Source organism: Pyrgilauda ruficollis, unplaced genomic scaffold (assembly GCF_017590135.1).
Source record: "Pyrgilauda ruficollis isolate IOZ18807 unplaced genomic scaffold, ASM1759013v1 scaffold12, whole genome shotgun sequence".
Classification (NCBI taxonomy): Eukaryota; Metazoa; Chordata; class Aves; order Passeriformes; family Passeridae; genus Pyrgilauda; species Pyrgilauda ruficollis.
In genome coordinates, this window is record NW_024510321.1 from 11,478,623 (window position 1) to 11,492,990 (window position 14,368).

The 14,368-nt window shown below is 38.2% G+C and overlaps 1 protein-coding gene across 14 annotated transcripts in view; it reads left to right on the forward strand.

Moving 5' to 3' along the window:
* Positions 1 to 14,368, forward strand: part of PARD3 (par-3 family cell polarity regulator) — a 444,410-nt gene that overhangs the window by 299,729 nt on the left and 130,313 nt on the right. For all 14 annotated transcript variants that reach the window (XM_041487469.1, XM_041487512.1, XM_041487496.1 and 11 more), the window contains one exon: positions 6,515 to 6,731. In XM_041487469.1, the coding sequence (XP_041343403.1) occupies positions 6,515 to 6,731 (217 nt within the window). The remainder of the gene's footprint in view (positions 1 to 6,514; positions 6,732 to 14,368) is intronic.

Here is a 14,368-nt window from a genome sequence, read left to right on the forward strand (position 1 = left end):
TCTTCCTTTCTAAAATAAGAGAATAAGATTATTGGGAAAGTGTTTACTTAAATTACTGTGAAAATATTCTGTAAGATGGCTAATTAACTAGAAAAAAAATTAGGTAGAAAAGCAAACCACTAAATTTATGTTACAAAAATATAGGCATTTAACTTTGAAATAGTATGTTTGTAGTGTTGGGGGGGATAAAAAGAAATCACTGTCCTTTAATTAGAGTGAGTAAGGTTGACAGATCTAATAAAATATAAAGTTAATGATCAGCTATTACCCACCCTAATGGGCATTCATTTACATTTTCAGTTCTTTAACCCGAAGTATGACCCAACATGTGGAGAATGTCATTAACATAAAAGAATCACTTCAAAGCTAACCTTATCATTATTGAACTATGTAAGAATGGGCTGGTAAAATGACAACTCATATTGAATGAAAATAGTATGAATGGTAAATTACCTCAATCAGGGGTTGTATTAAAATCATTGAATTTTTAACCTTCATGTTGTACTACTTTCAACTTGTCACACACCAGCAGAATTTTTTTTTAATCAACCTGCAGCTAGTTAGAAGTTTATGAATGAAGATGATGATAGGAAGGTTGAAGTAGTAAAGTATTTAGTCTGAATTTAATGAAGCTTTAAAAGGAATTTCTCACTTTTTTGAAGTTTTTTTGTTTCAGAAATTCTGTTTCATAAGCACATTCCCTAATACTCTTTTAAAAGTTACTTCTGTAACCACTCTTTTATTTTTTAGAAACTTCTGTAACCACTCTTTTATTTTTTAGAAACTCTTGGCTTTTTTTTAATCTGTCTCTTTTTAAGAGTGTTCTGAGGCCACAAGGGAGATCATTTTGCCAGTCACTTTTCTCAAAGGTAGCTACAGATGGAATTAATTCTGCTTTGCTTTTCCAGCACCTAACAATATCATACAGCAGTGAGGCTAAATGCTGGTGTGGTGCTGCTGGCTGTCAATCTGTTTCTGGCCAGAAAGAAGAATATTAGAAAGAAGAATATTATTAGAAGAATAAATGTGAGAAAGCATGTAATGATCCTGCCCATTCTTGCAAGCTGCATGCCTGTGTTCTTTTGGGACACCAGACCATGTATTTATAGAAGGCCTTGCTGGTGTGAGCCCACTGACAGCAATATCCTGGTTTGAGGCTTCAGATAGCCAAGGTTTATCCAGAAGTTACAGATGGTTTAACTTCAATTGGTCAAAAATATAGTGAAACTGTTGTCATGAAGCATTTTCAAGGGGAGAATAGGTTTCTGAGATTCTGGTAAGGGTTTTTAAGCTTGTTGATGCGATGCATAGAGAGTAATAAGGAAGTATTTGCAGCCCTTTGGATCCTTCATGAGAGCAGTGGTGTTGTGGCTTAACTCCTACAGCAGCCAGGCCCCAGGCAGCTGCGTGCTCACTCCCCCACCAGTGGGACTGGGGGGAGAATTAGAAGGGTGAAAGCTGGAAACTTGTGGATTGAGATATAGTCAGCTTCATAGGAAAGCAAAAGCCACATATACAAGCAAAGCAAAGCAATTAATTCAGTGCTGCCCATGGGCAGGCAAGTGCTCAGCCATCCCCAGGAGAATTGTCTACTGCTACTTGGGAGGACAAACACCATCACTCTAAATGTCCCCGACTTCCTCCTTCTACCCTCAATTTAATATACTGAGCACAATGCCGTGTGGTCTGGAATATCCCTTTGGTCAGCTGGGGCCACCTGTCCTGGCTCTCTCCTCCCAACCTCCTACACATCCTCAACTTCCTTGCCACTGTGGCTGTACAAAAAGCAGAAAAGGCCTTGGCTCTGTGTAAGCTCTGCTCAGCAATAACAAAAACACTTCTATATTACCAACTCTGTGTTCAGCACAAATCCGAAACACAGCCCCATAAAAGCCACTGTGAAGAAAAATAACCCTAGGCCAGCCAAAACCAGCAAAAGCAGGGACCAGACCAAGCCTTCTGCCTGAAATCAAAGTGTCATGGAGTGAGTCTTTGCCCTCATCTCTGGATGGAGTTGTCTCACACTGGTGGACCAAGAGCCATCTCATGTCATGAGAGAGCAAGAGCAAGGATCCCACAGATAGTCAGATCCCACATGGTAAAGAAGGGATCAGCAAAGTGTGACCAAGCTATATGTATAGAACTATGTATTTTGTTGTGTTCTTCCACATATGGTAATGAAACATCTAAGAAGTATTCCAGAAATTTGAAGTGACAGATTCACAGAAGCAGATGAGTAGCCAAGCAAATGTAATGAGTTGATTAGACAGAATTGAGACCTTGAGGAGTTTTGCTTCTCATGGTGACCATGGGAGCTTAAGAGCTGTCCCAGCCCTGTGTCACCTGTCTTCCTGAAAACGTCTGCATCTGCATTCAGCCTAAAAGCACTGCAGTCTGCTTCACTTTGTGTGAATTCTATATGGACTTAGGCTTCCAGAAAATTTACCAAATGGCGTCTTCAGTTGGACAAAATTTGGGCACATATGAATATGTAGGAGTTTAACAATCTGGATCTAATGTAACTAATGCCTCACTGCTGCCATAACGACGCTGCCTAAGTTTTTTTGAAATTGTATTTAATTATTCCATAATTGTTTGAAAATAGAATGTGACTTTCATTATAAAACCCAGGCAAACATGCTGGTGGTCAGTTTGGTGATGCCCTTGAGGTTGGATCCACTTGTCTTGCTTGAATTTTTTTGCCTTTCTCCAAGTGTTTCAGTACTAGAAGTGGTTTTTTGTCTTCTAGACAGTGACCCACTTTGGATTAGCAAATTATAGCAATGTATTGTATAGAGGAGTTCCTAACATGTCATCATTCCATACAGAAAAGCTATAAAGAATACAGGTAGCATATGTGACAAGGGGGCTAACTCTTCTAAATGTCCTTGGAACAATGTGCTACTAAATTACTAAATGTGGGATTAAAATCAGATGGCACTGACTGGTTCTGAGGTAATATTGTAATTATTTGAAAAGATGTGTCTGAGTTTTAATGGCTGTAAAGAAGGAACAATTGTGGAAAGAAGTGTGGGTGTTCGGCTTTTACAGCTAATTTTTCCTGTTTTTTTTTTTTTTTAATTTTTTTTTTTTTGTTTTTGTTGTAGTTGTTAGGGTTTTTTTTGTTTGGTTTTTTGTTGGTTTTTTTTTTTTGTTTTTTGTTTTTGTTGTTGTTTTTTTTGTTAATACTTGAAATAGCTGACTAGAAGCGAAATGTTTATCTTTAGTGGCATGAAGAAGAACAAGGCATTTTGATTGGGAGAGATCAACAAAGCTTTCTAATCTTTTGCTGAATCTTAATTGCTGGAATCTAGGGCTGTATTAAATATCACAATAAGAGGCCTAGAAGCTTAGTGGCAAAATAGTTTCACATTAAGTAGCTCTGATTCCTCATGTGCATCTTTTCCATTTTATGGGCTAATTAGGAGAATAGCTTCATAATACCTGTTTGTGTAGTTCTCCATGCTGCAGTGTGGTTCATGAAATGACACTAGTGTTCAGTTTAATTGATGTTTAAAGTATACTCCAATTTAATTTTTTGGCTTCAGCATCCTGAATGGGGAGGCAGGAGGTTGCAGGAAAAAAAGGAAATAACAGCACCAAAACAAATACATCCTGTGTTTTGCAGTAACCTAATGTCATTACTGCAACATAACAAAAATTAGAAGTTTCATTTGTAGCCTGGGTTTGAATTTTAATTGAGCAGCATTTGCATTTGTTCTAAACACTAGTAATTATGTGTATGTTAATTGCAGGATGACTGCACTGCATAAAAGTGAAACAAGCTTCTTCATGTCGGGTCCTTTTAAGAAAACTGGAAATCTGTTTAGTCCAGTAGAGAGACCAGTGTTTACTCCAGGAGAACAGGCATCCCAGTTCACAGGCCTCAGTCTAAGCTGCTGAGTTAATTGCACGCAAACTGTGTATGATGGACAAATATTAATTGCAACACTAATGCAGAAAGGAGACAATGTTCTTCATGGAATGTGCAGAATAAATAGCAAGCGAAAGCTTTGTGTCCTGGCTCTGGCCAGGACAGGGCTGACTTTTGCTGTAGCCAGGAGGGAGCATGGCCAGGACCCAGAGGTTATTCCATCCCACCTCACATCATTTTCCAGGGAGTGGGGAAGGGGTCCCTACCAGGTCCTGTAGAGTAGTGGACGGAACAGTCAGGTGCTGTCAGGGGTGAGAACCTGTGTGCCAATCATTCTCTCCTTCTGTGCTCTTTCATTCCTAGTGCTGCTACTCTTGGTTTTCTTATCTCATTGCTGTTTCCAGGAAATTGTTCTCATCTCAACCTGTGATATTTACCTTTTGTGCCTCACTGTCCTCTCCATCCTGCTGCAGGAGCAAAGGGAAGGGAGGGGGAGTGAGTGGGTGGCACATGTTTTGGAGAGTCTGAGTAGGAGCACCAAGCTGGAGAGTACCTTCCTAAACCACAACACACTGTTATGACAAATTGTTCCACAACTCAGCATAGCGCAGTAAATAATTCATATATATTTATGATTTATTTAATGTATTGTTTTGTGAGTATGAACAAACATAGGTCAAAACTGATTCATCTTGAAAATTCAAGCAGTGAAGTTCCAAGTAAACAGTTGATCTCAAAATTTGTCAGAAATTTTATACAGGTTTTTTTTTTTTTTGCTAATTATATTCGTTTGCAAGTACAGTCTTTTAAATGTCTAGTTAGAACAGATTGTAGCTATAAATTAACATGTAAAAAATTAACATTTCTATTCCAAAGTGTTTTTCCACAATTCTTTTAATAATAACTAAATATCATTCCAGACACTGATTAAGAAGGGCTGGGACCAAAAAAAGTACAAGAACAGCTAGTACAGAGGCATGTATAGGACCTCTTAGTTTCCTAAAATACAATAACATGAATATTAAAACTGTATCTACAGTTGAGAAGCTGCTGTATCATCTGCTTTACTCATAGCAGTCCTGAATTAAATGCCAAGGCCTGGCTACTCTGGTAGTGTGTACTTCAGAGTGCTAGTTAAGATTCAAAAATAGTTACTAATGTTGAGATGTATCTGACATGGTATATTTTTCTTGAAATGTTTCTGTGTGATCATCCAGGGCTGGAGAATATTTATAGAAAACGTGATACTTGGTGAATAAGTGCAAAGTCTATTGGACACGTCTGTGTATTGTAATATTAAGGAATAAAGAGTATTTTGCAAGCAGTCTTCTGAGAGAGAGAAGGCATTATATTGAATGGCTTTCAGTCAGTGATTTGTAGACTTTTCAGGTTCAATGATTTACTTGCAAGGTGAAGATGAATGATGACTAAGAAAAGCAAGTTTATATTCTACAGTAGTCTATAGATGAGATATTTCTGAAGAATTACACTCTTCTGTTGGCTGTAGAAGAGTTGCTGAGGTATTGAGAATTATTAGCAGAATAATACCAAGAAGTAGTAAACAAAGGTGAAGCTAAAAAACTTTTTTTTTCCTTCTATAAGCCATGACCATTTCAAAATCTTATTGAGTACAAAAATTTTTTTTCTTTTCCATAGACTGTGTATGTATAAAGCAAGAGTAAATTTTTTCAAATTCTACTGCCAAAAGTTGTTTGGAGCCTTTGTATTCATTGGAGCTACAGGAGGCAATACTAAGTATTCATCTGTGATCCTAATTGCTGCTTTGTGCAGTCTGTTGGAAAGCTGGGAGATGGTTGGAGCCCTACTTAAATGTGATGATATAAAATGTTAGAGCTCATGGAAAGTCCCAGCTTCACGAGGCATGCAGTGCAGAGTTCTGACCCACCAGCTTGAAGTGTTTTATTTCTTTCTTACTAAACTACAGAAGCAGTTTTCAGATTTTCAGTGGATTTTTTCGTTTAGAAATTTTTCTTTCAAACTTTCTGAAATACATGTGGGCTATTAAATCTAACCTTGGGTGTGCTTTAGGACTCCTGATGTTGGATCAGAAACAGACAATTTATCTTTCAGGGAATTTATCTTCCCTTAAAGTATTTTGCTTGTTCCACTGGATAAAATCTCCCCACCTCAACTTCGCAGGCTGCCCCATCTCAACCAAGAATAACACCAAAAATAACAGTCATAATGCATGATGTGTTCTAAATGGCTCCAGGAAATGAAGAAGCATAACAAAACTATTATGTTACTTGCAGAAGGAAAAAAAGTCTATTATGGCTTGCGTCGAGGGCTAACACTCCCTAATGACTTTCATATTTTTATGAGAATATTACTAAGAATTTATGGACAAGGCATGCTGCACTGCTGTTGTTACTTCTTGCAGATATTTCTAAATCTCTCCTCAACTGATTTAGATACTGAAACAAAATGGGCCAATTAATATCACTCTGCTAATCCTCTTTATTAATCCATACATTATCCAGAGTACCCATAAAGTGCAAATTGTGTTTTGCAGAGTGGTCTGCAAAGGTGAATTCCTTGCTTTTATGAGTTTAATACTTCTAATGAACACTCTTGGGTAACCATGTAAGCAGATACTGATTAATTAATATGTGCTTTCAGTGGAGGAAGACACAGAGGAGAGCTCAAGATCTGGTAGAGAATCTGTGTCCACAGCAAGTGACCAGCCATCCCACTCATTAGAGAGACACATGAATGGAAGCCAAGATAAAGGTGACAGAAAAAAAGCTGGAAAGGAAAAGAAGAAAGATCGAGATAAAGAGAAGGATAAAATGAAGGCAAAGAAAGGAATGCTGAAAGGCTTAGGAGACATGTTCAGGTAGGTACTTTGCAATCAAATGTAGAGTGAATTATAAAAAGAAGTGTCTTCTTCTAATTAGTCATTATATTGTAATTCTCGCTGAGGCCATATTTTACTATGCAAATCCATACACGATGTATATAGGCTGACCTCTCAATTTTTGAGCCTATGGGTGGTGTCATAAAAGGGAAGCAACTCAGAATGAAAGAGAATGAGATGGCTGGCAGGCCAAAGGAAAGGAAAGGAAAAGGAAAAAGTAATTTTAAGCTACAGACTGCTTGGTTTTGAAAAAGTCTTTGGTGATGTCTAAGTAATGCACATATCATTTGACAACTCAAAACATTTGGGGTTTGTTTTATTTTTCTTCTTTAATACTGTACCCAAAGCTTGTGTGTTGCTAAATGAATGTTTTTCTTTGCTTTACTATTAAGACTGTTGATATCATGGAGGCATGATGTGAAAGAGATTAATCAGTTTGAGACTGAGAAACAGCATGCTTCTCTCAAGGAAGACAGGATCTGAGGTTGTGTGCTCTGAGAATCCGTAGAGAACGGGTCAATGAAAGACCTGATTTACCAAACACTGAGTTCTTTTTAAAGGAGTCATCTCTCCAGCAGACATAAGTGATCTGAAAGGAGCACACTGCTGAGGTACACCCTGCTGTTGTGGGTAAATGTTGTAACATGACAAACATCTTTGATCACTTGTGGAAAGGCGTGAGAGAGCAAGAAAACCAGTCCTTCTTTTAGCCAGCTAGAGTAAATAAACACATTTCAAAGAAAAAGCAGCATTAAAGCAGTGTTTGTTTTGTTATTTAATTTTAAAGTGAGGTACTGGTATTATCATTAATTATTTATTAATGATTCTGCTCTGAAATCATATAAAGGGAGCTTCATTTAACTTTCATTCCATTGCTTTCTTTATCCTGTAAAATATTAGTTTAACATGTGTTGTAACTGCACAGGTTCTTGAGAATTGTTCTGTGGCTGAGAGTCATATTACGAGAGTAGTAAGTAGAAAAAGTGATTAATTTGGGAAAAAAGTAGCTAATTAGAAAATATTGTTTTGAAATCTGCTTCAGAAAACACTAAATAATACCAGGCTCTTAGTGTAGGCCATAGAACAGAAGAAGAATTGTAGGAGATAGTCCCCCATGTCAACCTGTGAAGCCCATAGGGATGCTCTCATCCTCTGGATATTTGCCTGCCTCAATTCAAGACTGGAGCAAAGCATTGCATCCCACTCTGGGAGAGTGTGGAAGGCAGGAGATGTGAAATGCTGAGTGGTTCTTTTCTGCACTCTGCCATTTTTAAACAGCAGAAATGACAGGTAAAATTGAGGCACAATATACATGATAAATTCTATAGGCTCTAAGCAGTAGCATCTTGGATGCCTTGAGTGTTGTCTTGTGAGTTCAGTCAGAAAATGTTTACAGCATCTAGAAAGCTTGGGCAGCTCCATGGGCCAGGCAAGGTAACCTTTTCTGTGTGCTTGATATAACACTTCTGAAATCTCCAATCTAGAAACAACACTAATTTGAGTGATAGGATGATCCAATGCTTTGTTGTTTGCTCTTCATAACAGTCAACATTTTCTTGAGTTTTTTTTTTCCCTTCACTACAATTTCTGAGTGAAATTTACTTTTCAGTCTCCTCTTAATTAATGTGAGAGCAGTGCTATCTGGATATAACTGACTCCTCCTGGATCTGTAAATTAGCTTGCACCTTGTCAGCCCACACAGGAGAGGTGTTCCTGGCAAGCAAGAAAATGCTGATTGAGAGAATTAAGCATTATGCCTCATTTCCACTTGGTGCTTGATTTGCTTTGTTGACAGGCTTCTCAATAATTTTTGAGAGATGGGCTTTGTTATGTCTGCAAAATAAGCTACTACTTCTACCTATAACATGTTTTGTTTTTCTGTACATTTGACATATATCATAGATATCAAGTAATCACTGAAAGAAGTTGTGTGATAGAAAATAATGATGACGGTAACATTTGAAATTCAAACCAGGATCAAAGCGTAATTGGATGTTTTAGTTCTGTACAACATTGTAATTTCTTTGTTGTTCTTTTTCTTTTCTCCTTTTTCACTATTTTCTTCCTTTTCAGTGCTCTAATCTTTAAATAATCTTTCTTCATTAGATTGTATGGTCAAAAACACTTGTGGGATGAAGTTGCTATTAGCTGACACTTTATTCCAATGTCTCTATTTAGCCAAAGGGCTTTTCATTACCTATATGCAAACTGGCATCTCATAAAGAAGAGCCTGTGTGATGTATAAAAATAGATCGCCTTGTGTTCAATAAAAATCTTAGGATTTGCTGCTGGAATCTTCATTAAACTCTACTGTGAGATGGAAAGTCCCACTAGAGAACCCTAAGTTACCTTTATCCTTCAGCATCTAGTCATCATTTCCAAGAAATCCCTGGATGATTCAGATAAGAAGTTAAAATCATAAGTAAATCTTCTAAACAGCTCCATTGTTTTACTGCTTGTGTCAAACACAGTAAAGAGGATTGACATAACCTTGGCAGAGAGCTGCAAACTGCAAAACTGTGTGGCTCTGACACACACAGCTCCTGTTGTCTCCAGAGCACCTTTGCTGGCACTGGGCTGTGGACAGGCTGGAAGTTCACCCTTCTGACTGTGACATAAATCTGTCTGAGCACATGTGTATTTCCAATTGACATTTCAGGACACAATGGATTATTTAATTATGCCATTTGGCTGAGAAGTAGTCTCCTCACAGATGAAAATAGGACAGAAGTTAGCCTTCAAAAGTGTTGAGCAGAAATATTGGTCTGTTGGAGGAAAGGCAGGTGCTGCAGTGCTTTGCTTAAACCTGAATATTGGAATCATTCTTCTCTTAGCCTTTCAGGAGGATCATGTGCCAAATCCTGTGGCCTGTGAAATGCTGTGCAGTGCCTCCTTCTCCAGTTAGAGGGTACCTGGATGGCCACTGGCAGCTGAGCAAATAGCTTTTGGGAAGCTGATAAGAAGTTCTGCTAGTTTTTTGTTTCACTGCTGAGAAGCCTTTGGTGGATACATGTTTTGACATCAGAAGTTTATAAAGATCTGTATGCTTCTCCAAATGCAATATGAAATATGTTTACTCATTTTGAGTCTGATTTTATTTTTAAGTAGAGGTTTTGTTTCTTGATAAAAATTAACCTGACAAAAACAATCAGTAGTTGAAGAAGTTATTATAGTGCTGCCTTAAGAAACAGTCTTCACAGTTTCAAAGAGCATGTCTGTAATTAGTGCTGGTAGATGTACATTAATTTAATAGGTCTCTGTGTTGTGCAATTCTTTGACATTCCTCTCCTGAGAGAGAAAAATGGTATATGGTGCATTTTTCCTCTTCCTTTTGCCCCTATTGTGTACAGAGTATTTTTATGAAAGTGGATCCCCATAGGATATGAGAGAGGAGGATTTGAGATGTTGTATTTGAAGGTTTTGGATGATGATGAAATGACACATCTGCTGTGCTGCTGCTGATCACTTACAATCCCTTTACTTAATTCATGCTTCTTCCCACTGTGCAAGCTTGGATACAGTTGTTAGATGGGTGACTGAACTGATGATGTAAAATATGTCCAGCAAATGGTCAGTGTCAGGAAAGGATGTGTCTGAGGAATAACATCTTTAGGTGAAAATGAACCTCCAAGACATTGAGAATAATGAGGAGAACGAAGCAGCTCTGGGTTTCCAAAGGCAGGAAAGGGAATAGTAGGGAGGCCAGGCTAGCTAGTCATGTCTTGCTGAAAATATCTAGGGACAGTCACTCATTGCCTGATAAAAAACCTACTGAAACAATTAACCCTTGATATGATTGGAGAAAAAATGGCTTTAACAATTCATTTGGTATGTTTAGATTTGTGTGGGGAGCAGATAATGAGAATAAAAGATGGAGAATATGACTTGTATCTTAACCTGGGGTTTAAGCAAGAAATACCTGCATCAGTTTTGGGGGTAATTTATGGAATAGATGTAATTTGAAGCATCTCTGGATAAGTATGTTATATTAAGTAAATAAATTTTCTATCATAGGAATTAATACCTGAGTCCCACATAAACTTGACTTTTCAATGGAGAACATAAGCACTGTGTAGTGAGCTTCGCAGAGCAAGACTGTGTGCTCAAAATGAATCATATGCATAGATGTTTTTTGTATTAGAGACTGCATACTTTAAGATCTGGCCTGTAATGTTGATGGAGATGTAAAGTCATAACGTATGGTAGCTGATCCCTAATTCCCATTTTAAGTGTTGTAGCACATAGGTGGGTAAATCAATGCACTGAATAACCAATGCAAATGTAGTATCTCCAGATTACCATTAAAATCTAATCCTAATTAGATTTAATTACATTTAAAATGATTACTGGGAGCCTTGCAGTGTTGCATCTTCCAGTTCTGTGAGAGGAAATAGATAATTCAGTTTGCAACCTTGTTTAGCTGAAATCAGATATACTGCTGGCTATTTTTTTCCCCACACAGCTGTTTCCAAGGTGCACTGGACATGTCCAGATTTATAAACATACTATTTGTAGCTCTGAATTACTCATTTCAACCACATGAGCTATCTGAGACCACTGACTAGGCATTTGGGAGAATAACCTATGTGGATTACTGTTGCTTGTTACGTGACTTCCTTGTGTTGCCTATTCTGGTTTTCATTTAAGTTTTCTCATTGTATGTCTGTGAGGAGATGAAAAGCAACTCACAAAGGTTATACCACTGATTTAGTAATAACCTTCTTTCTCTTTCATTTAATAGCAATCTTCAGACTTTTAACTGAGCACAATAACTAAAACATGTCAGAGTTGTGTAAAATACTGTTGAATTATATCCTAATCAGCAGGACTGGCAAATACTTCAAACTTGATAAAACAAAATCTGTGGTCTGATTTCTATCATTCAGTAGCTTAAGAAGCAGCAATAATGACATTTTCCTTGGAAGCATGACTAATAGGACTTTGTATTGGTGAATGACACTTACTGATATATGGACTTAATAGAAAACATGGGAATGAGCTCTGAAAGTTGGAGGGTTTTTTTCTTTAGAGCTCATGGAACAAAATGCCATAAATCTTGAGCCTTGGAACACAGAGGAGGAGGTTAGTGCTTAAACACCCGTCAGCTGCACCATTTCAAACTTGGAAGCTCATTGTGTGCACACTGAGTTGTGCCTGGGTTTGCTAATGCTCATATGAGAACGTTGCCGACAGCTTGTGCCGCTTGTGCTGAGACTTTCATCAGAAATGCTGAGCTGGGTCGTTGGTCAGGTAAATGGAATCTGGGGCCATTTGTGCTCTGGTTTTTGCCTGCTGCTATTACAAGCCAGCTGGCACAACTGTCAATAAGTCCACATCTGCTTCCCCCCTTCTGCCACCAGCTGGAAAATGCATGGCCTACTATAATCCTGGATGCCGGGTCTAAGCAGGATATCCTTTCACTTCAGAGGAGGAGCACCGACCTCATCCCGTCTGCAAGTTGGATACTGTTGATGCACCTTTTCTGTGCTCCTCTGGGCTATTTTGTCCTGATCCATTTTCAAAGTTTCAGCTGGCCACTGTGACACACAGCATCAGAAAAGCATTTCAAATGAAATCAGCCATGCAGCAAATTGTCATCTTTGATGGAGACGATTACCCAGGACTCTTACAAGGGTCTTTCTAAGCATTTTCATATTCTTCACTTCCTTCTTTCCAATTAAAACTAAATAAGGGACTGAAAGAGATAAGCTTGGTTGGAAATAACTTTTCTTTTTTGGAAAGATAAGCAGTGCTCCTTCCTTTCTCTGTGCATTTCTGTGCTGTCCTGTTTCCTGCTGCTCGATGGAGGCAGTTGCTTTGAGGAGAGGTGTGTTTCATTGCCTGCAGCCCCGCACACCCGCTTTAGACTAAGATGTCATTGGGGCAGGGGGTAGTGGAATGGCAAATTTATGTTTCTAAACCAAACAAGTTCACATAATATGTCAGGGATTTAAGGAATGTAGCTTCATTAAGTGGTTAGTAAACTCTGTGACTTTTAAATGAAACACAGAAAGCAGTGGTATGCAATTGTGCAAGGGAGATTTGAAGTGGGAGATTAACATAATCGTATGTGGCTTTCTGGTTTGTCACTCTGACAGAAAGCAGGGATTTTGCTCTATGTGTTCTTTACACTGGATTTTCCCAGAGTAAATCCTGAACTTATAAATCTGATGGTGGTGTAGTATATGGGGGCTTGGTTGTTTTGGGATTTTTTAAAAATTTCAGTAGAATCAGGGTTGTTTCTAACATCCAGAAGTAAGTGTCAGGATGACTTGTTACTAGAGACGAGTTCATAGTGGCTGCTAACATATTCTCCTAGTGTTCTTCCTTTGCTTGTCAGCGACTTTAAATAGAGAACCTTTGACACCTTCAGCACTGTCTTTGCCTGCAAAGCAAGCGAGGGAGGCAGGCAGGGTGACAGCTGAGCCCTCTGCCATCCTGCCCGGCGTTCTGCACACTTCCAGGCCCGCTGGATGAATATAGAACACAAGTGTCAAGGATGACACCTTCTTTATAATCTCTGCAAAGCCAGCCTTTTCAGGGAAGAATTTGTTGACAGTTCAGAGATTCAAAGTCAATTTCAGTTTAAGCTCATATAGAAAAAGGATTTTTTTCTTCCACCTCATGTGATAATTGAAGACTAAACAGGCAGTGCCCTAGTCCATAACAAAGCATCATAAGTAAATACTGTCTTGAGACATGAAGTATTTGTTAGGCGAAAAGCTCTATTAATGACATTTGTTATCTCTTGCAAAGCTTCTTTAGAGGTTTAATTCACTACTGATAGCACCTGTATATTGGTATATATTGTGGATGCTGTGGATTATGTAGATTATTAGTCATCTTTGAGAATCCTTTTAAAAACAGGAATAGGAATGTTGACTTAGAGGAAAATGAATGCAACTTAATACAGTTTTGTATATGGGATGACATAGGTGGTTAAGTCACATTTTCTTAAGGTACTGAAGTTGGCAGCTGCAGGACAGCTGATCCTTTTCTAAAAGGCAAAGCTCCAACTTACTACTGTATTTCCCAGAAGCAATGATCTGTATTGTGCTGTGTTGGCAGCCTGATGCCTCCTGTTAGGATGTTAACTTGTCCTACTATTGTGCAAAGAAATAGTCATTAACAACGTAATTATGCAAACCTTCAGTGAAAATGGCAAAATGGGATTAAACCAGTGTATAATTTCTGGAACAGAATACACTGGCACAGAAATAGTTGGTGAGCACCTGTGTTCCCCTGAATGCAGCAGCAAAATAGTACGTGTAAGGCTTTCAGAGGCCTTACTTAGGCTTTTAAATTGTTGCTTCAGGAAAAACTAAGAGGAACACAAGTTCTGTAGAAAGAATAAGAGAGAGAGAAATATTAGAAACACAGTGACAATGAGGTATAGAAGTAGTATTTCCCCCACTTTGAATCTGTTGATGACTTCTAGAAGAAAAAAAAAATACAAGGAACTGAAGGGATATTCAAAGTACTGTACTCTTAGTGATTTGAGCAAGAAAGGTTTTCTGCTTCGTTTGTCTCCTACTCACAGCAGCCCAGCTTCAACTTTTCATCAGCTGAGTGTCATGGCCAGTTTATTTTCAAATATCTCCAAGGATGGAGAGTCA